The sequence below is a fragment of the Plecotus auritus genome (assembly GCF_963455305.1).
Source record: "Plecotus auritus genome assembly, chromosome: 9".
Taxonomy (NCBI): Eukaryota; Metazoa; Chordata; class Mammalia; order Chiroptera; family Vespertilionidae; genus Plecotus; species Plecotus auritus.
This window is the reverse complement of record NC_137783.1, coordinates 18,072,831-18,098,162: the sequence shown is the minus strand read 5'-3', so window position 1 is coordinate 18,098,162 and position 25,332 is coordinate 18,072,831. Positions and strand designations below refer to the sequence as shown.

General features: G+C 42.5%; 2 protein-coding genes across 2 annotated transcripts in view; both read left to right on the top strand.

The window, feature by feature from the left end:
* BORCS7 (BLOC-1 related complex subunit 7) overlaps positions 1-17,687 on the top strand; it is a 38,114-nt gene extending 20,427 nt beyond the window's left edge. Inside the window, exons 6-8 of the transcript XR_013959067.1 lie at positions 7,361-7,440; positions 11,526-11,657; positions 17,546-17,687. The gene's annotated coding sequence lies outside the window, so the exon portion shown is untranslated. The remainder of the gene's footprint in view (positions 1-7,360; positions 7,441-11,525; positions 11,658-17,545) is intronic.
* AS3MT (arsenite methyltransferase) lies at positions 39-25,173 on the top strand (the record flags this gene model as incomplete). The annotated part of the gene is given in 10 exon segments (XM_080687863.1): positions 39-71; positions 946-1,073; positions 1,270-1,306; positions 2,095-2,133; positions 2,847-2,975; positions 7,361-7,428; positions 7,430-7,440; positions 8,911-8,963; positions 11,526-11,652; positions 25,041-25,173. Coding segments are annotated over 9 exon segments (618 nt in total). The 3' UTR covers positions 11,646-11,652; positions 25,041-25,173.
* Positions 25,174-25,332: the final 159 nt, after the last annotated feature.

Here is a 25,332-nt window from a genome sequence, read left to right as displayed (position 1 = left end):
TAAAAAATAGGTTGAGAAAAGGTGACTTCATCCCCCAAATGGGCAAAGATCATTATAATGTGGTTGCTCATGTAAGTCAGATATGAGGTTTATAAAATGAGAATCAAGGTGAGCAATGAAGGAGTATAGAAATTAATAATAATAGCCTCTTTGTGGTTGGAAATACTAAAGACAGCCAAGATGACATTGGGCCAGCAGGGCCAGGGCAGAGTGAGACTGCGCTGGAGCGGCAGGCTGGAAGCTGTCCAGGGCTGGCGGCCAGCAGAGGCTGGATGCTGGCTTGGAAGCCCCCTGGGCTCAAGCCTGCCTCCCCTGGGATGGGGCCTTGGGTGAGCTCAGTCTCTGGAGCTGGCTGCGGGGAACTTGAGTCATGGAGTCCGAGTCCAGAGACCAAGGAGACAGTGAGTGTGCCGCCCCTTGCCTCCAGACCCAGGCCCCCAATCCCTTCCTCCCTGACCCTTCCTCCACCAGCCCCACTAACTCTCGGGCCTACCACCTGCCTTTTAACCCACCTTTTTATCGCAGTGCACCCCTTGTACACCCTCTTCTTTCAGCCACCTCTTCCCCATCCAGGCAATGCCCCCATCTTCTCCCTCCCCCAACCCCCAACCCCCACCCCTCCAGCCAGGTTCTGGAAGGACTTATAGCTGAGAGCTGTAGGGAATGGCCAGAACTGGAGTCTGGGCTGAGTGGGAGCCCTAGGCCTAAGAAGGCCTGGCCTTAACCCTAACCCTAACCCCAACCCCAACCCCAACCCCAACCCCAACCCCAACCCCAACCCCAACCCCAACCCCAGGACTGGGGCAGGGCAGAGTCTGGGCTTACTAGTAGAGCTTTGCTGGGAGCAAAGGCTGGCTAGGCCTGGATGGGTGGGGTGGGGTGGTGGTGTGCACACATCAGTTACAGTATTTCTTCTCTCCCCAACTCACCCCACCCTTGGGTCAGACTTACTCCAGGCAGGTGCTAAAGAAATCAGCAGACGTCCAGCCCAAGGCCTGTGTCACTGCAGCCAGGTGGGTCCCCAAGCACATCTGGGCAGCCTTGCAGAATGTACATGAGGAAGTAGCCCTTAGGTAGAGTGCCCTGTGTTGCCCCCATGAAGACCCCAGACAACAGCTTTCTAAAAAAATAATTATGCTGGTCTCTAGAGAATCCATCTCCTCCAATCCATCCTGCCTGCTGTCTATCATAGAACTGATCATTACAGCACTGATCATCTTACTGCTCTGAGAATTTCCAGTGACCCCCCACTCCCTCATTTACTTACAGGATACATTCACACTCCTTGGAGCTGACATTCAAGACTGTCCAGTAGTTCGGCTCTCCTTTCCTAACCAAGCTTGGTTCCCTTTGATACACTATACTACTCTAGCCAGACCTTTCCCTTCCTCCTGCTATCAGAACCGCCAGGATGACTTCTGCCTGCAGCATGCAATTATCAATCTGGAATGCCTTCCCTCTCCTTTCTACCTTCCAAATCCTGCCCGTGCAATACTTCACTGATGTCCTACCTACTTTGTGACTCTTTCTCCAATCCTTGAGCACCCCCTTCCCCAAATCACTGTAGGACTGATTGCCTGTGCCTCTCAGTTTGTCCATAAATCATGAAAAAAATTTTCTGTGCTCATGGTTTACCACCCCAGTTAAATACATCAGGGGACAGATTGCATCCTACATTTTTTCTTCAATAACTAGCATAGTTCTGAACCCTGCATTAGATGCTCAGCTAATGCCTAAATGTATTTATTCAACAAATATTTTAGATGGCTTATTTGTTTTAGTACCTGGCACAGTGTACAATAGTAAAAAAGAGTCCCAGCCTTCATGGTGCTTCCAGTTTAGTGGGGGAGATTAAATACCTACATTGAAATTGAATGAATGATGGAAGGAAGGAAAAGAGGGAGGGAGGAAGGATTTATAAGATTTAGTGGCTCCACATCTTCTAGTCTCTAGAGGGGAAAAAAATATGTGTGCATATACTTTCTATTTCCCAGCTATTATGGCTGTGTTGTGGTCATCCATCAAAACTAATAGATTTTGGGCCTGGCTAGTGAAAGTGGCAGAGATATGCTATGTGCTTAAATGATTTATGAGAAAGGACATGTTACTGGAATTGACATGAGAGAAGATCAGGCGAGACAATGATTTGGAAGAAAAAATTCTCAAAAGCATTCTTTTGAGATAAAGTTGTTTCCTATGTGACTCTTCAAGGTTTTAATAAGGCAGCTAAATGGCAATGCTTATTTGTGCCACTCATGCTTTCTGTCCTAGAAGCTGAGAACTTTGGCCATTAGGGGCTCTTCTGGAAGAACAGAGTTTTTTTTGTTTTGTTTTGTTTTGTTTTAAATATATTTTTACTGATTTCGGAGAAGAAGGAGAGAAACATCAATAATGAGAGAGACTCATTGATCGGCTGCCTGCTGCACACCCCACACTGGGTATTGAGCTGCAACCCAGGCATGTGCTTTGACCGGGAATTGAAACATGACCACCTAGTTCATAGGTTGACACTTAACCATTGAGCCACACTGGCCGGGTGAGAGTCAGGTTTGATCTGGTATATGAATATCATGATGACCCAGTGCAGTCTGATCTTTTCTTCTGCCATCTGCCCTGTAATATTTTGTTAATGAATGAAGAGCTTATTCAAGCAAAAATCATGTATTGAGCAGGAAATTTCCCATTGAGTTGTCCCAGGCTGGAGCATATCCTACATGTCCAGAGAAACCTTTTTTCCTTATCCAAAATAGTCAGGGGGAAGTATATTCCATTAGGAAAAGGAAACTTTGAGGGGAAAAAATAGTGTATTTTAAAAATGTTAATTATCAAACCTATATTTTTCTTAGGTAGAAGTGGCAAGAAAGTATATTGAATATCACTTGGAAAAATATGGCTTCCAGGCACCCAAGGTGACTTTTATTCATGGCTGCATAGAGAAGTTGGGAGAGGCTGGAATCAGAAATGAGAGTTATGATGTTATTATGTAGGTCTCTTTCCTTACTGTTATGAATTTAGCCCATTTTCTGTTGAACACACAAATGTCACCAGTTTTTGCTGAACTGACTCTCATTTAGGTGATAAACTAAACTGGGCTGACTTAATATAGAGAAGGAGCTGGTCTGGCCCAGAACACACTAGTCCAAGAGAGAACTTATTTTAACTTAACCATCAACCAACGAGCCCAAAAGACCAGCAAGACCACTGAATCTGCTCATACAATACACACTGACCTGTTATCTTTAATATTATTTTCATAGCAAATTACAGGATTCTGTGCTGCTCTTTTTTTCTTTGAATTGCTGTTAAGTCATGCCCAAGTGACAATCTCAGTAAACTGCCTGAAGGAACTTGGTCTGTTTACAGGTGGGATAGGAAATGCCTTGTGCCAGGCATCTGGCCCCTGGTTATTTTTTGCCCGGTAAACATCAGGGCAGAAACAAATAAGAAACATGCCTGAAATTTTTTCCTGCACTCACGTTTGCTGAAAGTTTACTGATATTTTAAACACTCTGTCCACCTCTCTTATTTTGGGAAAATAGTTGAGCTTGGGGAAGAGAGGGGGAAAGATTATTGTAGGATCCAGACCTCCATACTGTTGAAATTAGCTAAATAAAATCTTAAAATGACTGCTAACTCATGTGCCTGAGATTTAAGCACAATATTGAAAAAAGCATCTATACTAATAAAAGGGTAATATGCTAATTAGACCAGGAGACCTTCCAGACGTCCTTCCGGACAAAGCCATGGTGGTGAGGCTGAGGCAGAGGCGGTTAGGGCGATCAGGCTGGCGGCGGGAGGGCAGTGGGGGTGATCAGGCCGGTGGGGGTGGGGCAGTTGTGGGCGAGCAGGCCAGCAGGCAGAGTGCTTAGGGGCAATCAGACAGGCAGACAGGTGAGCAGTTAGGAGCCAGTAGTCCTGGATTGTGAGAGGGATGTCCGACTGCCGGTTTAGGCCTGATCCCACAGGGATCGTGCCTAAACTGGCAATTGGACATCCCCGAGGGGTCCCAGATTGGAGGGGGTGCAGGCCGGGCTGAGGGACACCCCCCCAACCCCTATGCACGAATTTCGTGCACCGGGCCACTAGTGTTGTTACAAAAGTACATGATAGCATTACAAAAAGTTGTATACTTTTTAAAGGAAAGGAGTTTATGAATATTATTGACTTCTTCTGATAGTTATACAACAATCTTGGGCTGCATTTGTTTCAGTTTGGCTCAAAATATAGGTGACCTGAGTGTCCTTATTTGGGAGAGAGACACTCTTGCCCTCCCTGTCAGGTAGGGCACTGAAAAAGAAATCTTGGCACTTCATTAAAAAAATATTTATACTTTTCCTCCCACCTTCTAAGTGCTTCCAGGCTGGGCTAATCATCAAATTAACAGAGACAGATTAACAGGAGAACATCAGGTTTTTAATACCTGTGAATGGAGGATTCACATAGGCATCTGAAGGGAACCAGTTTTGCCATTCAGAAGCTGCTTTTGGGATATTGGTTTTTATGGTGTTTAATAAGAAACAAGACTCAGAGAGATCCGAACCAAGATGGTGGCATAGGTAAACACCTAAACTGCTGCCTCGCACAACAATTTCAAAACTACAACTAAAAGACAAAACGTCTGTCACCCAGAACCATGGGAAAGCTGGCTGAGTGGAAGTTCTACAACTAGAAGGAAAGAGAAAAGAGCATAGAGACGTACACAAGCACTGAAAAGCTGAGGTACACAGGCGCACAAATTGGGCTGGTGGCGGGCGACTGGATGCGCTGCTTTTTTCAACCTGAAGGGAGACAAGCTCCTGATTACTCTGAACTCCAGTTTCTGGGGAGACGCTGGGGACCCAAACTCCTACGGGGAGAAGCTGGACTGTCTGCCATCGGGTCGGAAAGTGAGGGTGGCTTTCTTGCAGAGGTGCGCGCAGCAATCATTGTTTACTACGCTGGGGTGCAGGATGCGGGGACTTGGAAATGCGGAGATGCAGAGACGGCTGACTGGCAGCCATCGCTCTTTGCCACACCCTAGCCTAGTGACTCCCTGAGACCCCGCCCCGCACAATCTACAAACCCACCCAAGCTCCATGCAGCAGCTTTTGCATATAAATGGTCTGCCCTATCGCAGCTTAACCTAACAAACTGCAGCTCTGGTCAGACAGCTCCAAAACCTCCAAACCCCAAGCAAAGAGGAGAAAACTGTAGTTCTCGCTGTAGCTCCTGCTGGGTGGCCTCAGACAGTAGCTGACCTGCACCCCATTGGAGATCCATAAACTAGTGTATCTAGTGGTCAGTGTGAGACGACACCAGATTTCAACTACTCACATCCATAAGTGACACATTCAAGAGGCAGACTCAGTGAGCACCAAAGCCCCACTGAAGCAAGTCTTGCCCCATAATCGTGTCTCCAGCACAGCAGTTCTTCCTTTATAGACACAGCGGGTCCTCATAGCCAATTGGCCTGGAGGTCAATTCCTCCCAGTGTACTAACAGCAATCAAGGCTTAACTACACCAAGACTTTGCACTCAGCCCACAAAGAGGTGCACAAAGAGTGTCCACCTCAGGTGATAGGCTGAACCACTGGTCACCTACCACAGAAAACCACTCCATCAACACAGGGAATCAACAAAATGCGGAGACAAAGAAACATGTCATGAATGAAAGAAATGGAGGAATGCAAACTACTGGACATAGAGTTCAAAACCACATTTATAAGGTTACTCAAGAATCTTCTAAAAACCACCGAGAAACTTGATGAGACTTCCGAGGAGCTTAGTGAGACCTTCAAGGACCTTAATGAGAATGCCAAAAAAATGAAAAAGGACCAGTCAGAAATTAAGCATACACTGTCTGAAATAAAGAATATACAGAAATTCAACTGTAGATCAAAGGACCCCAAGAATCAAACCAAAGATCTGAAATATGAGGAAACAAAAAACACCCAACCAGAAAAACAAAAAGAAATAAGAATCCAAAATTATGAAGATAGTGTAAGGAGCCTCTGTGTACCAACATCCGAATTATTGGCGTGCCAGAAGAAGAGAGAGAGCAAAATATTGAAAACCTATTAGAAGAAATAATGACAGAAAACTTTCCCTACCTGGTAAAAGAAATAGACTTACAAGTCCAGGAAGTGCAGAGAACCCTAAACAAGAGGATCCAAAGAGGACTACACCAAGACACATCATAATTAAAATGCCAAGGGCAAAAGACAAAGAGAGAATCTTGAAAGCAGCAAGAGAAAAACAGTTAGTTACCTACAAGGGAGTACCCATACGACTGTCAGCTGATTTCTCAACAAGAAACTATGCAGGCCAGAAGGGAGTGGCAAGAAATATTCAAAGTGATGAATAGCAAGAACCTACAACCAAGATTACTCTACCCAGGAACGCTATCATTCAGAATTGAAGGTCAGATAAAGAGTTCACAGACAAGAAAAAGCTAAAGGAGTTCATCACCACCAAACCAGATTATATGAAATGCTGAAGGGTATTCTTTAAGAAGAGGAAGAAGAAGAAAAAGGTAAAGATAAAAATTATGAACAACAAAATGACAACAAATACATACCAACAAGTGAATCTAAAAATCAAGTAAATAAAAAATCTGATGAACAGAATGGACTGATGAATATAATAGAATCAGGGACATAGAAAGGGAGTGGACTGACAATTCTCAGGGGGAAGGGGGTGTGAGGGGTGCGGGAAGAGATTGGACAAAAATCTTACACCTATGGATGAAGACAGTGGCGGGGGGTAAGGGCATGGGGTGGGGTGGGGAATCAGGTGAAGGGGAGCTATGCGGGGGGGGGGGGGGAAAGGAACACCTGTAATAATCTGAACAATAAAGATTTATATAAAAAAAAAAACACTCAAAGAACCTTTGACCCTCTCCACTTTCCTGCTGAAGAAAAGATTCAGACAGAGAAACCTGCTTCAAGAGGGAAAACTTAGAATGCCACTTCAGCCTAATTTGAATTAAGTGACGTAAACAAGGCTTCAGGCAGGTGCAGGTGCCTGTTAGCTAGACACCCACTGTGTTCCATTGTTTTTGAGTTGTCTAGCAGGAATTTTCCTGTCATATCTGCTCCTGGTAGGTTTCTCTGTCTGAATCTCTTGGGCAGGAAAGGGGGGAGGTCAAAGTTTCCTTCTGAGTCTTGTTTCTTAATAAACAGCTTAAAAACCAATATCCCAAAAAGACAGCTTCAGGATGGCAAAACTTTGGTCCCTTCGTTCACACAGGGTCACCTCAAGCACTTCCGTCCCCCTACCCCCTGCATTTGTTTTTAAAATGGATTTTATCCCTTCATTCCTTTCTTTGCTATCTGGGATTAATGTAATCTTAACCTTGTTTGGACTAATTCTGCTGTTTCAGCATGATGGGGAGCTATATTTCAGTGACGTCTCTGCTAGCCTTGAATTGCCAGAAGAAAGCAGGACACACAGTTTTCTGGGGTAGGTGTCTTTTTGTTTGGTTATGTTTTGTTTTAAGGCGGGTACATGTTCATATACAGAGCTCCATTCTGCTAACCGCCAGGATGAAGCTTTGTGATGTGGGAACATGGATTAGGTCAGGAGGTTTAGGTTCCATATCTCTTCTGCCTCTCAAGTGTTCTGACCTTGGAAAATTAACTTCCTTGAGTCGTTTTCTAAACTGTAAAATGTAGAGAATACTACAATCTGCTTATAGGGCTTTTATGAAAATTAAACGGGATAAATAATGTGAAAAATACTTTGAAAACTGTAGCGTGGAAATGAGGGCAACTGTCCCCCACTGATGCTCCCCTTATGTTCTCATCATTGTGTTGTTTATACCTTTACTGTCATTATGTGTGTGTTCTGTCTGACTATGAAATCAAAAGTTCTTACTTTAAAAATAATGTTAACGGCCAAAACCGGTTTGGCTCAGTGGATAGAGCGTCAGCCTGCGGACTGAAAGGTCCCAGGTTCGATTCCGGTCAAGGGCACGTAACTTGGTTGCGGGCACATCCCCAGTAGGAGGTGTGCAAGAGGCAGCTGATCGATGTTTCTCTCTCATCGATGTTTCTAACTCTCTATCCCTCTTCCTTCCTCTCTGTAAAAAAATCAATAAAATATATTTAAAAAAATAATGTTAACGTTTTTCTTATTATAAAATAATAAATGAATATTGTTAAAATGTTGGAAAATACAAAAAGTAAAAGACAAAATTACTACTAATCATATAGCCAGCAATAACCTCTTTAACATTTTAATATATTCCTTTTAGGTGTTTTTTCCTCTGTGTGTATAATAAAATTGGGAGCATGCTATGTATAGAACTTAGTATTCTAATTTTATTTAGCATATTTCCTAAACCTAAACATTTTTTAAAGTTTTATTTATTAAACTGGGGTTGCGGGCTTGATCCCCAGTGTGGAGCGTGCAGGAGGCAGCTGATGAATGATTTTCTCTCATCATTGCTGTTTCTGTCTCTCCCTTTCCCTTCCTATCTGAAATCAATAAAAAAAATATATATTTAAAAAAATAGTGAAGCTTATTTAGAGATTGCTCTAAGAAATGGTAAATTTGTAGTTGAGAAAGTTTAATCAAACATAAGAGACAAGAATCCCAGAGCCAAAACCCCCAAAAGTTCTTGTTTGGCCACGATCACCAGCGTGAATTAAGCCCACGGTGAGCATAGAAGACACCTGTAGAGCTGAGGAGTGATTTACTTTCTTTGCTTTATTAAAATCTTGAGCACTCTGTTATTGTTACTCTTCTCTTTTTCTAAGACAGTGATTTTTTGGAAGGTAGAGAAATTTGACTTCTGACTTAATCCTTTGGGTATTTCACAAACATGTCTTTGCTATTTTGAAATTCTTCGGAGTTCATTGATTATAAAACCTTGCTGATTGGAATCAGTGTTTATTTTGAAATGTTTTCATCATTCTAATTCTCCTGTAGCCTGGTTTCCTGAATACCAGAGTACACAACCTGTCCGGAGATTACAGTTACAAGTAAAGGGAGTCTTTCCTCTAGCCACAACATTCCTGGGAACTCTGGCTTCTACAGAAAAACATTTCCTTCCAGCGTAGCTGTTTTTGCTCTCCCTCCTGGTGTGCATGCGGGCTACGTAAAGGAGGGCCCTTGACCTCAGATACGGCTTGTAACATTCTTCATATTTGAACTGGTTTATCCCAGCAATCTCCTTCCTATTCTGCCTTATTTCTTTCAGCCTGCAATGTGCCAATGTCTTTAGAGCAGTTTCAAGTTTTTGAAATGGGAATAATTGACACTGAAGGAAGATTTAAAGAATGAAGCAGCTGGTGTATCCTAGAAAAATAACCTTGTGCTCTTGGGGGAAGACACTCATATCTTTTTTATGGCAAACCTTTATGATAAACCCTCCAGCACAGCACGGGCAGGTGGCGCGCAGGGACTTGCTCGTGCTTACATCTTCCCATTAGTTGCTGCAGTAGAGAGAAATGCAAGCTGCTGCCTCTTTTCGAGAGTCCCTTTTATTTTTCTTTTTTCTCCTTTCTTCTCTCTCCTCCTTAATCCTGACAAAGTGTATTTTGCTATTAAAAGGACTACATTATTAAAACACTGCAGAATCTGAAAGGACACCAATAGGACTAATGTTATGTATTGTCTTGTTTCAATTAATAGCAGTGGTAGTTATCTATGAACATAAACAACAGTAGTAATAATACAGAGGATCTAGTCTTTAAAAAATGTTTTTATTGATTTTAGAAAGAGAGGAAAGGAGAGGGATGGAAACATCGATGAGAAACATAGATCAGCTTCCTCCTGCATGCCCCCTACTGGGGATTGAGCCCGCAACCTGGGCATGTGCCCTGTCCAGGAATTGAGCCTGTGACCTCTTGGTGCATGGGACAATGCTCAATCCACTGAGTCACAAGGTCGGGCCAGAGGACCTAGTCTTTATTGAATAGTTAATATGTTCAAGGCACCATGTCACTTGGTCCTCACAATAACCATTATTATCCTCATTTTACACGTGAAGAAACTCAGGCTCAGAGATTAATTTTCTAATCCAGGGTCACATGCCCAGGTTGTGACCAAATTCACCAGCTAGAAAGTGCTTAATTTTAACCCATGTCTGATTCTAGAGCTGACATTCTTGCCATCTGCTGTATTAACTCTCCATATTTATACTTTCATAGAATTGCAGGATATTGATGCTCAAAAGAACCACTTACTAAGATGCCCCACCTTTTATTTCCTTCGAGGCTTGAGACCTGAGGGCTGGGAGCATGTATTTGGAAGTGATATTAATATCACTATCTCCTGTTGGTAGAAAGGACATGGTATGTGAAGGAGAGTATGGAAAATCGTTTTCCTGGGTGAGAAAGAGGAGCGGCTAACTCTTCCTACCAGGAAGTCCAATGCACTGAGAGGAGGAAAGACAATGTGTGAGGCCTGGCAGCAGCAACCAGCATAGCCAGCCCTCTTCCTGGCTTGGAGATCCCCTGCTGGGTGCTGGTCTGCCAGTAAGGGAGCCCAGATATAGGAAGACCTCTTCATTTTAGTGAGGTGGAAACTGAGGGCCACAGAGGCCAAGGCCACCAGTAAGTTATATCAGTAAAGGGAGTGGGTCAAAAGACTGCCCTTCGTGAATGTAAGGTCTGTGCCCGTCTTGTCCACCCTTCTGTTTGCAGTGACCAACAATAAATAGTAAGGGTGTAAATACATGTTTAATGAATTCATTTTCTTTCTTTTTTTAATATATATTTTTATTGATTTCAGAGAGGAAGGGAGAGAGATAGAGAGAGAGAAACATCAATGATGAGAGAGAACCATTGATTGGCTGCCTCCTGCACGCCCCCCACTCGGGGGGTGGATTGAGCCCGCAACCCGGGCATGTGACCCTGGCCGGAATCGAACCTGGGACCCTTTAGTCCGCAAGCCGACGCTCTATCCACTGAGCCAAACTGGCCAGGGCTCATTTTCATTACTTAAGGTGGCTTGTACATGCTCTTGATTTTTGACCTTTGTGCCGGGTTTTTCACTGGCCCCACTGGCACTGGTATTGGAGGTGAAAGGAGGAAAAATAAAGGTTGCCATTTTGTCTTTTGAAAACTCTACTGACTCTGCCCTGAGATTTTGCTGGCCCTTGTTGGCAGTCTCAGCATCTGCAAATCATCAATTGCGAATGATGGCCCTCGTATGTAGGACTTGCCTTCTTGTCTTGCACATGGTTCTAGTTCTGGAGATTAGAGAAGAAGCTTCAGCATTGCAGTATCTCAGATCCTAAAGGCTAAAAGGCACATACAAATGAGAACCCCACAAAACAAGCAAAATAAACCCTCCTGGCCCAACAGGGACTGCCTTTAAGTAGCTTTGGATCAAGTTCGCCTTGAAGTGGTAAGAACTTGATTCAAATTCTTCAGAAAAGGACGGCCACCTTTATAGCTGAATGACTGATAGTACTCCCAGGACCCAAAGCAATTGTAAAATTTTATCTCCCTTCTAGGTAAATCAAACTGAAATATTAGTGTGTGGGTCCATCACAACGCCTTTAACTTGTCCTTTCATTTTGGTTTGCCTTTTAATAGGAACACATCACAGAGCCATTCAAGCTTGCAGAAAAGTCTGACAATGCCAAGTCCGGTTGTTCCCCTGATGCTGCTGAGGCACAAAGAAAAGCTACTGTGAAGACGTTGGCAGGACACTAAGGAATGAGTTACGTATGTCTTTTAACCTGCTCTTTCCATAGCACAGACCATAAGAAAGAATAAATAGCAAAAGTCACCAAATTCTATCAGGGGTCCTCAAACTACGGCCCATGGGCCACATGCGGCCCGCCGAGGACATTTATCCAGCCCGCCGGGTGCCGCTGCCTGTCCTGCTTAGCATCTGACTCATCCCGGGCCCGCAGTGCGCATAGGAATTTGTTCATAGTTTTTTTTTTTTAAACTATAGTCCGGCCCTCCAACGGTCTGAGGGACAGTGAACTGGCCCCCTGTTTAAAAAGTTTGAGGGCCCCCGACTAGTTAAGCAGTTTTTCTCCATCTTAAGTAATTCAAAGTTCTGGTGCCACTTAGTGGTCAGAAGTGGAATTGAAAAGCAGTGTTAAGGCTTGGCCAATGGGCAAGCCGGGCTCCAGAAATAACAATTGTCAGAGAGTCTCAGGAAAAACATATTCCTTCTGACCTGCAGAGCACCTTTCAGACTTTTCAGCTTGTTTGCTCATTAAACAAAGCTCCTACTGAAATTGGGCTAATCATGCCACAAGATTGCCAAATCAAATTGGTAGCAGTGCTCTTGGGTTCAATGATCTTTCAAAGCAAACACTTTAAAAAAATTGGCAGTTGAATGAAGAAAACAAATGAATGATACATTTCTTTGAACTCAGTTCACCCTAATGTGTGACAACATACTGACTATAGTAAATCGTAACTAGATTAGGAAAAGAGTTTGATAATTTTTAAAAGAAGAGCTAGGAGATTGGTGGGTTTTCTTTTCCTTTATAAAGTACCTTAGGAAAGTATTAGATTTAGTTCTAGTTTCCATAGTTAAAAAAGATTGAGGAGTATTTCAAGGTTGATTACATTATTAGAAAATAGGAAAACTTCAAGAATGATTAAATAAATTGAAGGCCAGTTGTATTTGAAGACTTTGTCAGAGACACAGAAAGATGACAAGCCAGGGATCGTAGAAGCCATGATCCCTGCCATCAGGAGCTCATAGTTCATTTTTAATAACAACTTGAAGCGAAGAAGAGTTCTAATAAGAAAATTTCAACCAGTTGCTCTGAGCTCAGTGAATAGACAGCAGGGTGAGCGGGTATGGCCCAAGAGGTTTTTATTGGGGACATGAGAACTTTTAGACTTTGTAAAACTTTGGGACGGATTCTACAGGGACAGCTGTTAAAAATGGAGAAATTCTCAGATTACTAAGTGTGTTCGGCTATAGACCCTGACTTACTACTACTGACCAAAGGAAGTCCTGGGTGATATATATATATTTTTTATTTAATAAATCTTTATTGTTCAGATTATTACAGTTGTTCCTCTTTTTTCCCCCCATAGCTCCTCTCCACCCGGTTCCCACCCCACCCTCTGCCCTTACCCCCCCACTGTCCTCATCCATAGGTGTACGATTTTTGTCCAGTCTCTTCCCACACCCCCACACTCTCTTCCCCCCGAGAATTGTCAGTCCACTCCCTTTCTATGTCCCTGATTCTATTATATTCACCAGTTTATTCTGTTCATCAGATTTTTTATTCACTTGGTTTTTAGATTCACTTGTTGATAGATATGTATTTGTTGTTCATAATTTTTATCTTTACCTTTTTCTTCTTCTTCCTCTTCTTAAAGAATACCTTTCAGCATTTCATATAATACTGGTTTGGCAGTGATGAACTCCTTTAGCTTTTTCTTATCTGTGAAGCTCTTTATCTGCCCTTCAATTCTGAATGATAGCTTTGCTGGGTAGAGTAATCTTGGTTGTAGGTTCTTGCTATTCATCACTTTGAATATTTCTTGCCACTCCCATCTGGCCTGCATAGTTTCTGTTGAGAAATCAGCTGACAATCATATGGGTGCTCCCTTGTAGGTAACTAATTGTTTTTCTCTTGCTGCTTTTAATATTATCTCTTTGTCTTTTGCTCTTGGCATTTTAATTATGATGTGTCTTGGTGTGGTCCTCTTTGGATTCCTTTTGTTTGGGGTTCTGTGCGCTTCCTGGACTTGTAAGCCTATTTCTTTCACCAGGTGGGGAAAGTTTTCTGTCATTATTTCTTCAAATAGGTTTTCAGTATCTTGCTCTCTCTCTTCTTCTGGCACCCCCATAATTCAGATGTTGGTATGCTTGAAGTTGTCCCAGAGGCTCCTTACACTATCTTCAAATTTTTGGATTCTTTTTTCTTTTTGCTTTTCCGGCTGGGTGTTTTTTGCTTCTTTGTATTTCAACTCTTTGACTTGATTCTTGCGATCCTCTAGTCTGCTGTTGGGTCTCTGTATATTATTTTTTATTTCAGTCAGTGTATGCTTAATTTCTAGTTGGTTCTTTTTCATATCCTCGAGGGTCTCGCTAAATTTATCGGCCTTTTCTAGGAAATTCTTGAAAAACCTTATAACTGTGGTTTTGAACTCTATATCCAGTTGTTTGCTTTCCTCCATTTCTTTCATTTGTGTCCTGTTTCTTTGTTTACGCATTTTGGCTGCTTCCCTGAGTTGACAGAGTGGCTTTGTGTGCTAGGTGTCCTATAGGGCCCAGTGGCTCAGCCTTCCCAGTTACCTGAGGTGGACACTCTTGGTGCACCCCTTTGTGGGCTGTGTGCACAGTCTTGTTGTAGTTAAGCCTTGATTGTTGTCGGTATCACTGGGAGGAATTGACCTCCAGGCCAATTGGCTGTGAGGATCAGCTGTGTCTATGCTGGGAGAACTTCTGTGCTGGAGACACCTTATGAGGCAAGACTTGCAAAAGCCTCTGTGCTCAGCTTGGATGGGGTGGAGTCTCAGGGTGGAACAGACAGCAATGGCTTCCCGTCAGCCCTACCCTAAGAGGTCCCTGGGTCTCAGTGTCCTGTGGTAATCACTGCAAGCACCTCTGTGAGAAAGCCGCCCTCGAGTTTCGCCCACTGCCAGACAGTCCAGTTTCTCCCCGAATGAGTCTGGGTCCCCAGAGTCTCACCCGGAACTGGAGTTCAGAGCAGTCGGGAGCTTTTGTCTCCCTCCAGATTGAGAAAGTCAGCCATGTACTCAGTTGCCAGCCCTCTCCATGCGCACGCCTCCATACCTCTGCCTTCTGCAGCCCCTCTGAGTCTCAGTGTGCTTTTCTCTTTTTTTCTAGTTGTAGAATTTCCACTCAGCCAGCCTTCCTGTGGTTCTGGATGATGTCCATTTTGTCTTTTAGTTGTAGTTTTGAAATTGTGCGAGGCAGCAATTTAGGTGTTTACCTATGCCGCCATCTTGGTTTCTCCTTGGGTGATATTTTAAGCCCTAGTTGTCTCTGTGACCTTGATTCTAAGTAGTTCTTTCTTGGTATTAAAATTCAATATTTACCCAGGCACCATGTGCTTTGGTTCAGTGTTAATTAGAATGGTACAGCTAGGATCAAGCATACTTCAGTATCCCTGAGCACAAGGAGGTCCTTCTAGAGGGGAAATGAAAAGAAAGAGTGTCCTGGTTATTTGGCTTATTAGACTCTTACAAATTGAGGGGAAGGAGGTATTAGCCTTTTACTGTCATTCTGAACTCTCAGTTACCCCCAAAAGACATTGAGTGATAAGACTGGTCTGGAATATAGAGATTCACATTGTCCTTTTCCCAAGAATAACATGTTTTATACATTATGTTCCAACAAAATATATATTTTAAGAATTGTATTTGACTTACAATCTAGAAAAGACATGTATTAGACAATATAAAATTAAAATATGCATTTTGCTCAGAAAACTGGCATAAATAGTTAAATATTTAAAATAGGTGAAAGAGACAACTAGGAGTGTACAACCCTTATAAAAGAGGATACCTCTCCTTCAAGAATGAGAGACAACCGGGCTCGCGTGGCTCAGTGGTTGAGCGTCGACCTGTGAACCAGGAGGTCACGGTTTGATTCCCGGTCAGGAAATCAACACCTGGGTTGCAGGCTCCATCCCCAGTGTGGGGTGTGCAGGAGGCAGCCAACTGATGATTCTCTCTCATCATTGATGTTTCTATCTCTCTCTCCCTCTCTTAAATCAATAAAAATATATATTTTAAAGAAAAGAATGAGCGGCAGTATGGAATGCTGATTAAGAGCAAAAACTTGCCGAACCGGTTTGGCTCAGTGGATAGAGCATCGGCCTGCAGACTGAAAGGTCCCAGGTTCGATTCTGGGCAAGGGCATGTACCTTGGTTGTGGGCACATCCCCAGTAGGAGGTGTGCAAGAGGCAGCTGAGCGATGTTTCTTTCTCATTGATGTTTCTAACTCTCTTTCCCTCTCCCTTCCTGTCTGTAAAAAATCAATAAAATATATTTAAAAAAAAAAAAGAGCAAAAATTTGAAGCCTTTAAAGTTTCTTTTTCCTTTCAACTCTGCCACTTAGCATTTTGGCCTTGAGAAAATTATTTCACATCCCTATGTCTTTATTTCCTCAATTGTATGAAGTACTTTGAAAGAGTGCGTGGCACATGGTTTATGTTATTGCTAGTTTAGCTCTAGATGTTGCTATCAGCATGTGATTAATGCCTCTTGCTGCCAAATCATGGTTTAGGAAGCTGCATGTAGCTCTTTCGACAACAGGCAACTTTCCCCCTAACATTTTATTTGGACAGTTCTCAAATATACAGAAAAGCTTAAAGGATTGTAATGAGCCCACTTGAAGTGGCTCAGTTGGTTGGAGCATCGTCCTGTGCATTGAAAGGTTGCTGGTTCGATTCTGGTGGTCAGGGCACATACCTAGGTTTCAGGTTCGATCCCCGGTCGGAGCATGTACTGAAGCTGATTGATTTTTTTTTTCTCTCTCTCTCCTTCCTCTATCTAAGTATGTCCTCTGGTGAGAATTAAAAAACAAAAAGGAATTGTAAGGGCTTCCCATTTACCCGCCACCTAGATTACACACTCCTTAACCTTTTGCAATCTGTTTATACATTTTAACATATTTACTAACATTAGAGATACAGAAACAGGGGTCTTATTCTTTCCTAGGCATATGCCCTTTCCAAAGATATTGGATTTAAAGGGTTTAAAGAGCAGATTTTCTCTTAATTGATTATTGTATCAAAATAGTATTTTCAGTGCTTCATTATCACAGAGGGAGGGTTTATTTAAAAATCATGGAAACCTGCAGGGGCTTTTCAGCTTATCTACATGAATAGGCCCACCAGTAGCCTGAACAGGACCCCCAGTCCCACCTCCAGCACCTCCAGCCATGCATAGCTGGAAAGGGCATGGCTCTTTGCCAAGTCAGCAGCAGAACCTGCTCCTCAGGTTGATTCTTGGCCGTTCCTTGAATGGCTCCGAGGAAGCAGCCAAAATAGTAATTCTGCTTTATTAGGCTGGGAGGATGACTAAATTCATCTGACAAGGATTGTGAACTTATCCATCCATTATTTCATTTTCTCGCTGAATATTAATTAAATACCTACTTGAATGTATCAGGCACTGTCCTAGGCAAGGATCACCAACAATGGAATATTATGAACCCTGTGGAGCAATGGGACAAAAATAGTTAAGCATATTTTCTAAACTTCGTTGGCATCTGTCCTAACTTCTGTGATTTGCCAAGTTTCTTCAACCACACACCACAATTTGGGTGAAAACAAGGGTTCTTTTATAGACCCTGCCCAAGAGTTTGTAGAGGGAAATCACACTAGATTATAAAAATCTAGTCTTTTGCAAACAGGGAGCTGGAATTAAAAATCCTAATAGTCACCTATGACTTGAGCTTTACTGCGTCATTCCAGTCTCTTTCAACTGCTGATCCTGCGATTCCTGTAAGCACACCTCCCACTGAGGTTAATGGGAGTGTTATGTGAACTTAAGTTTTGTACTTAATCTTCTCCCGCTGAGTGAGCCTTGCTTGTCTTGGACTGATTACCATCCCAATCCCCTTCCCCAATGTGACCATACCTCTCCTTTCATGTAGCAGAGCCACTGGGCAGTGCTGGCTCCAGGTGAGAGGAAAATAAATTTGGAACAAAAAGTGTTCTGCCCTTATGCTTCTCCATTGCTTCATCTACATTGCCCAGAAGCCAGAGAGAATAAAATCAACAACGTCTGGGTGTACGGTAAGCCAGACTTGGGTCTACTAACTTTTAAAACTAGGCCTAAAGCCATTAACCTTCTTCTCATTCTTAGAATGAAAAAGGAGGCAGCAGACAAAAAGCAGGTCTTCTTTGTAGACCGGGCTCTGCTGCTGAGCTGGTTACTCGCCCATAAGAAACTCATTCACCCACTTGAGGGTTCACATTCCCTATCTGTAAAATGAGGGTGTCCCCTTCCAGGCTTAGAAACAGATTTATGTGGTCTCGGTTCTGGAGAGGTCGCAGTTTTAAAAATTGTTTGGACTAGTTGCCCATATGTACAAATCAGAAGGTTTCTCATGAAATATGAATTGCTGGCTTCTCTTGAAAAACTGGAAATGCTGGCATCACTGACCCTGCATTTCTGCCACAGCTGTCATGGCCAGAGTGAGTAATGGCTTCCCCTTCAAGCGGGACATGTCCCTGTAGACAATTTGTCACTATCCCCACCCAGTCGACTTTTCTGACCTTCTGAGTTTGTGGCCCTGTTTTAGGACTAGAATTAGCACAGTTTAATAAAATTTACAAGTGAATTTTTTTATAGTTCAAATGATGGCAGGTCAATGGCTTACTCTATGATTCTGACATATATTTAATTCATTATAAGCAGAAGCCAAGAAGGGCACGTGGAATGCTCGCAGGGAATGCTCGCAGGAGGGAACCAAAGATGCTGGGGCTGCTTATGGTAATTTGACATTAACTCAGAGCCTAATTGTGTCAGGGGAGGTGGCCTGGACAGTTTATTTTCTGTCCCCAGAGTTAACAAGCTTTCATCACATAACTTTCTTTGTGAATATTAAATGAGTATCCTCTGGAAAGCAAATCCTCAAAAGGTCAAGTTGCTAAAGAGGAAAGGTTTGCACAGCAAGGGCAGGAGGCCTTATGTGGCTTCTCAGCTCAGTAGTAAATCTTTTATTAACTGTCCTTAGTTTCTTTTTCTTATTATCTTATTATTCCTTTCAATTGGATATAACTATGCAAATATTGTGAAGGAGGTATTTTTTTAAAATATATTTTTATTGGTTTCAGAGAGGAAGGGGGAGAGAGAGAGAGAGATAGAGAGAGAGATAGAAACATCGATGATGAGAGAGAATTATTGATCGGCTGCCTCCTGCTCACCCCCTAATGGGGATTGAGCCTGCAACCCAGGCATGTGCCCTTGACTAGGATCGAACCTGGGACCCTTCAGTCCCCAGGCCGATGCTCTATCCACTGAGCCAAACCAGCTAGGGATGAAGGAGGTATTTTTATTTTTGCTTTTAAATAATGTAACAGAAGTCCATGAAGTGGATGCAATCCTTTAAAAATGGTAATTTCTCATGGTAAATAGGGAGATTCATTGTGATATGAACCAAACCAAATGTCCCAAGTTTTTTCTTTACTGAAAATAATTTCCTCACATCTCCCTCACAATGCTGTTTTTTTCTAACTTTACAGAAGAGAAAACCAAGGCTGAGGCTATTTAAGTGACTTGCATGATGGGAGGACAGTCTGAGTGTTGGAATCAAGACTAGAACTAGGTCTTCTGACTCCTTGCTATTGTATTATAGGGTTTGTCCTCACTCTTCTTTTTTTTTTTGGTTAATCCTCACCCCAGGGTATTTTTCCATTGATATTTTTAGGGAGTGTGGAAAAGAGGGAAAGACAGAAACATCGATGTGAGAGAAACACATTGATTGGTTACTTCCCGCACACGCCCCAACCACATCCTGGGCTGGGGAGGAGCCTGCAACCAAGGGAATTGAAACTGGGATGCTCTATCCACTGAGCCAAACCGGCGAGGCTGTCCTTGCTCTTCTTAAGGGATTTCCTAAATTAAAAAAATATAGAAATAAAAAGGGAAATAGTATAACAGTAAGGATAGTGGTTATATCTAAGGTGGAGGAGAGGGGTGTGATCTGAAAGGGATAAATAGGGGTTTGCTCCACTAGGGGGTGATTCCTTGATCATTGTAAATTATTATAAAGCGAACTTAATCTTTGCCTGGGACTGTCCCAGTTTAAGCCATAAACTAGGTTAATTATTAATAGTACACTTTTTTCACTCTCAAAAGGGCTCTGTTTTAGGTGATAAATTATATGGTGAGGTTTTTTATTATATACACCAGAGGCCTGGTGCACGGATTCGTGCACTGGTGGGGTCCCTTGTCCTGGCCTGTGGGGATTGGGCCGAAACCAGCTCTCTGACATCCCCTGAGGGGTCCCGGATTGTGAGAGCAGCCTGGAATCGGGCTCCCACCTCTCTGGTTCTGGGTGTGTAACCGAGAACCGCAGCTGCCAAGTCACGGCAGCTCAGCAGCTCCTGCGTTGAATGTCTGCCCCCTGGTGGTCATTGTGCATCATAGTTACTGGCCAGTTGGCCGGTAGGCTAGTCAGCCAGTTGCTTAGGCTTTTATATACTACTGTAGTATATACATGTTTTATGCACTTTTATGTATGTTTATTATATCTCAAAATTTTTTTTTAATTTTAAAAATATATCAGGAAGTCTGACCTATGATGGGGATTCTGAGAAACCTATGTTCGATCTAAGATCATGATTGCTGTACAGACCACAGTGTTAGTAGCTATGATTCAGGTGTGGACTTCCTGGACATAGAGTATGGTGTCCCCTCTTGGTTTTCTTTGGCAGGAGAGTTATCTCTGTTTCTTTGTTCTATATGTGTCTTGAGAAGTGGTGTATCCTTTAGTCCTAATTGTGAAGGTCAGTCTAAGATAATATATGAGAAAGTGCAGGAGTTTCCTAAATCCCTAAATGGCAGGACTCCAGCATCACTGCACTGGTGTCTGTCAGTTAATCTTCCTATACTTGAGCTCTTCTACTTAGAAATTTTATAGGTCCTTAGTGCCTACAGAATGAGATCTAAACTCCTAAATTTGGCATTCAAACCTCCACACACCAACACCAACCAACTTTCCAACATTCTTCTTCTTCAGGGAATATATAGGACCAAGTTCAACCACACGGTGTTCCAAAAATGCTGCTCACTTTCCAACCTCACCCTTCTTTTCATCAGAATGCCTTTTCCCCTTTCTTCTCTCTCAATCCCTTTGTCATGGATTGAATATTTCTGTCCCCCTCTCCATTCATATGTTTAAGTCCTAACCCCTGTGTGACTGTAGTAGGGGATAGGGCCTCTAAGAAAGTAATTAAGGTCAAATGAGGTCATAAGGTTGGAGCCCTGATCCAATAGGATTAGTGTTCTTATAAGAAGAGACACCAGAGAGCTTTTATACTCCCCACACTCACATTCAGAGGAAAGGCCATGTCTGCAAGCAAGGAAGAGAGCTCTTACTAGAAACAGATCCTGTAGGACCTTGATCTGGGATTTCTGGCCTCCAGAACTGTGAGAAGATAAATTTCTGTTGTTTAAGCCACCTAGCCTATGATATTTTGTTATGGCAGCTCAAGCAGACTAAGATACCCTTCTTGGAATAGCTCTTACATCTGCATATTTGTCAAGGACCAACTTAAAAACCATAAAACTTTCAATTCCTCCACTTTATTTGTACTTCTTTTTAAGACATCTGATCTTTTATGCTGTATTATGGAGTTATTTAGTACGTTTCCTAATCTCCTTACAGGTACATTTTGGGGGTAACCTCTGATTCAAAGCTATAGCTCTACAATGCCTTAGTACAGTGCTTGAAACTTATTAGATATACTATATATATAATGAATTCGTTGATATATAATATATATCATATAATACATATTAACTGAATGATTGAATGAATGAATAAAGGAGAAAAATAAGATACAAACTTTAAAATTTAAAGAGGAAGCAGAGAATTGAGTGTGTATTAATAAATGGGGAGAAATAAGTTAAATCTTCAGTTTAGTGATGTTTAAAAGAAAACAAGCAAATAGGTATCTTAGAGGAACTAGATAAAATAGAATTTTTTCCACTGAGGTCTGACATACTGTTTATCTATACATGGGGAGTTTGACTTCTTATTGGAGTAGAATTTTTGCTTCAGCTTCAGAGGATGTAGAAAAAAGACCAGGGAAATGAAGTCAGCTGGTATTGGGAAACTGACATTTTATGACTGGAGTCCTAATCATAACTTAAAGCTCTGGTATCAGACCCATGCAAGTCTGAGTCGTATGGGAGGGCTCAGAATTGGCCATTCATATCTGTTCTTTCTGCTGTGATCCCACTTCTAGTTACCATCCTCCTACCAGACTCTCCCTTATCTTCAACCTCTTCCTCACTCTCCGTATGTGGTTTTTAAAATGTTTTTATTGATTTTTAGAGAGAGAAGAAGGGAGAGAGAGAAACATTGATAAGAGAGAAAACATCAGTTGACTGCCTTCTGCATGCCCCCTTCTGGGGATTGGGCCTGCAACCCAGGCATGTGCCCTGACCAGGAACTGGACAGGTGACTTCTTGGTACATGGGACAACGCTCAACCAACTGAGCCATGCCAGCCAGGGCCTCATATGTGATTTATTTTTTTAAAATTTCTTTATTGATTAAGGTATCACATATTTGTCCTCATCCCCCCCATTCCCATCCCAAACCCCTCCCCACGCATGTCCCCACCCCTCTTTTGTCCGTGACCACTGGTTAGGCTTATATGCATGCATCAGTTTATGTTGTTCAATCATTTTATGTTGTTCATTATTTCCCCTAGATGAGTGAGATCATGTGATACTAGAAATACACTTATAAGAACTGAAAATTAGACAAGCAATAATGGTTATGTTGAGAGGCAAATGAATCAGTCTGTAGTGAGTTTCTTTCTGGGCCAACAGTTCTTTTGAGTTCCAATTTCATTGTCAAACAGATCCTTATGTGTACATGTCAGCAATGATATTTCAGTTCTGGATGGTGGACAAATGGTAGTAATGCAGGTCTGACCCTCTCTGGTTTAGTCCTGGGCAACCTGCAGTGACGCACAGCTGCTGACTGCTAGTATGGCAAGGCGTCATCAGCGTCTTCCATCTCTGGACTGTTTCTCTTCTGTCTTCATGGCTGGAGCAGTCCTGTCAATTCCTCTCTGTTGCAGGAATCCACATGGTCTTGGAGTTGTTTTCTGAAAATATACAAACATATTCTCGACCAAAGGTTAATAAAGGAATCTTTTCTATAAATTTGACTTGGGATCCTTTTTCATTTTTTGCCCAAACGATTTTCCTTTGGCTTGTTTTGACACCATGTGTGTTTTTCATGGGTGTCTTGCTGTTAGCATTACAAATGAAAGTTAATTTTCTAAAGTTAAAATTTTCTAGATGTAATTTACTTACAAGATATTTTTCCTTGCATGATATTCTTCTACTATCCCCCCTTTTTTGATTTAAATATTAGGAGGCTTTTGGAAATTTTATAATGTAGTTTTGATAGCTTTTAAATTTTAATTTTTTGCACTAAAATATGACTGCTTTAGGTTCATTACATGTTATGCAATTTTACCATGAGATGAACTACCAATAAAAATTTTAGTTAACACTTTAGGAACAGCTTTTTGTCCAGTACCATTAATTTTTCTAGAACATTCGCTTATTTCACTTAGCCAATTTAAATTAGTCTGAGAACTTGACTACTATTTTACTGTCAAATTTAATACTCTAACAACAATCTTATTTTACCCTGTAAATATTAGTGGAAAGGATTATTTGCCTTCTTGAGTAGGCCCTGAGCATTCCTGGTGCTAGGCTGGATTTAGATATCAGAAACCCACTTCCCCACACCATGGGTACAAGACAACTCAAACAAGTCTTGTTGCAGTGAGAGGGCAGCTGCTGTCGGCCAAGTCTCTGTCTGTTACCTGGGTCCCTATTTGAGCTGGGCATGGGAAGCGAAGGAGCCATGCGGGCAGGAGACCTCCCTCAGAAGGGGTGAGGGTTCAGGCCCCTGCAAAGTTGGGGGGTCTCATATGTGATTTTAAATTTAGATTATTGAATGGGGAATATTTACATGGTGGGTGTGAGGGAGCCATCCTGCCAATAGTAGGTTGCCCATTGCCACTTCTGGCTCCACCACCTCTTCCCACTCTCAACATTAAAGACGACTATGTAAGTCAAATCTTTCCCTAAAATCACATCTTGGGTTGAGTGCTTTAATCATAATGATAAGGATAATCGAGCTCAGGACCTTTCTTACACCTTTGTCCAGGGCTGAGCTGGAGACTGGAACTGGGATGGACCTGCAGTGGAAAGCACATCCTAAAAGATTCTAGAAAATCCCAAAGTTGCAGGGCATTGCATCAGGAAGATAGGTGTCCTAGAGCAGGGCAAACAGTGCACTTGTTGCAGCAGAATTTTTTTTCTCTGAGTATCTCAGAAGGTCAAGGGGGTGGTGAGGAAGGAAGTGGGGAACAGTGCACTGGGAAGGGTACAGGAGACCTTTTGGGGGCTGCCCAGTGGGAGGTTCAGGATGAGCAGGCTTCCTGGGAGAAGGGCAGTGGGGCATGAGGTGCTGCCAGGTCTCCTGGGAGAGTGGGAAGAGGTGGCAGAGCCAGAGTGGCAGTGGACAACCTGCCATTGGCAGAAGCTCCCTCACACCCACCTGAGACTCCAGACTCCAGATTCTTGAGGAGCTTGAGCCTTTCTCAGGAGAGGGAGCTTTTCTTGTAATTCTGTCAAAATCCACGTTTTCCCCCTCTTCCTTCCCCAATGACTATTTCTAGAAAATATCTAGAAGAGGAGGGAAATAGGAAAGCCCAAAACAAGCCTGAAAAGTCCTCAAGAGACGGTAAATGGCATTGTGGATTATTTTATTTTTGTCACTGTTGCTTCAGGGGAACAGATTTGAGTCCGGGGAATGTTTGGGTAACTCCAGCATTTGCCCAATTCCCATTTTCCTCAGAAGACCTTGTGCTTTGGTGCAATTACAATGTCACCGTTGAAGCAATAACTTTGACTATTTTTCTACAACTAGGTGATTTTCTGGGGGGGGGGGTGCTTCTTTATAAAATCAGAGCTTTATGATGAAAAATAAAATGCAGATAGAGCCATTTGGTGTTTTACTTGCAATCTTTAAAATCCAACAAAAAGACTTTTAGGTTTGGATGCCATGCCTTCCCAGATCCCTACTGTGGACATGGGAGCTTATCCATGGAGACGAGGAAATTAAACAGCCACTCTTCCCTTTAGTATCCAGTGAAGGATTCTGGCAAGAGAGAGTCAGGGAAGAGAGAACTAGAGAGAATGTTAGGGAAGGTGTTTGCTAGGTGGTTCTGGCTTTACCTACATGACTTGCTTAGGGTCAAAGTCAGAACCTACCTATGATTAGATATCTGCAGCAATCATTTAGCAATTTTGGACCTCCTATAGGTTTTTTGGAGGTAAAATATGCTCAGAATTCAGGGTTTTATTATGTATTTTTTCTTCCAGATTGAAAAAGTGATCCCTAGAAGAAAATGTTGCCCTTGTCCTCCGTTCATTCAGGTGGGCAGATTGGAAGCCTCTGGAAGTCACCATAAGCCTGCACCAGCAGCCCCTCACTAAAGAAAGGGTAACTCCGTCAGCTAAAAATCCTCCAAACTTGAAGGAAGATCCCCTTTGCTAAGGAAAAATTACTTGGCCGTACATGACCAATATGAACCCCCTGCCCAGTATAAACATTACTCAGCAATCCACTATATGAGTTTGAGTTTGGTTTATTTTATATTGTAAAATGTCCTGA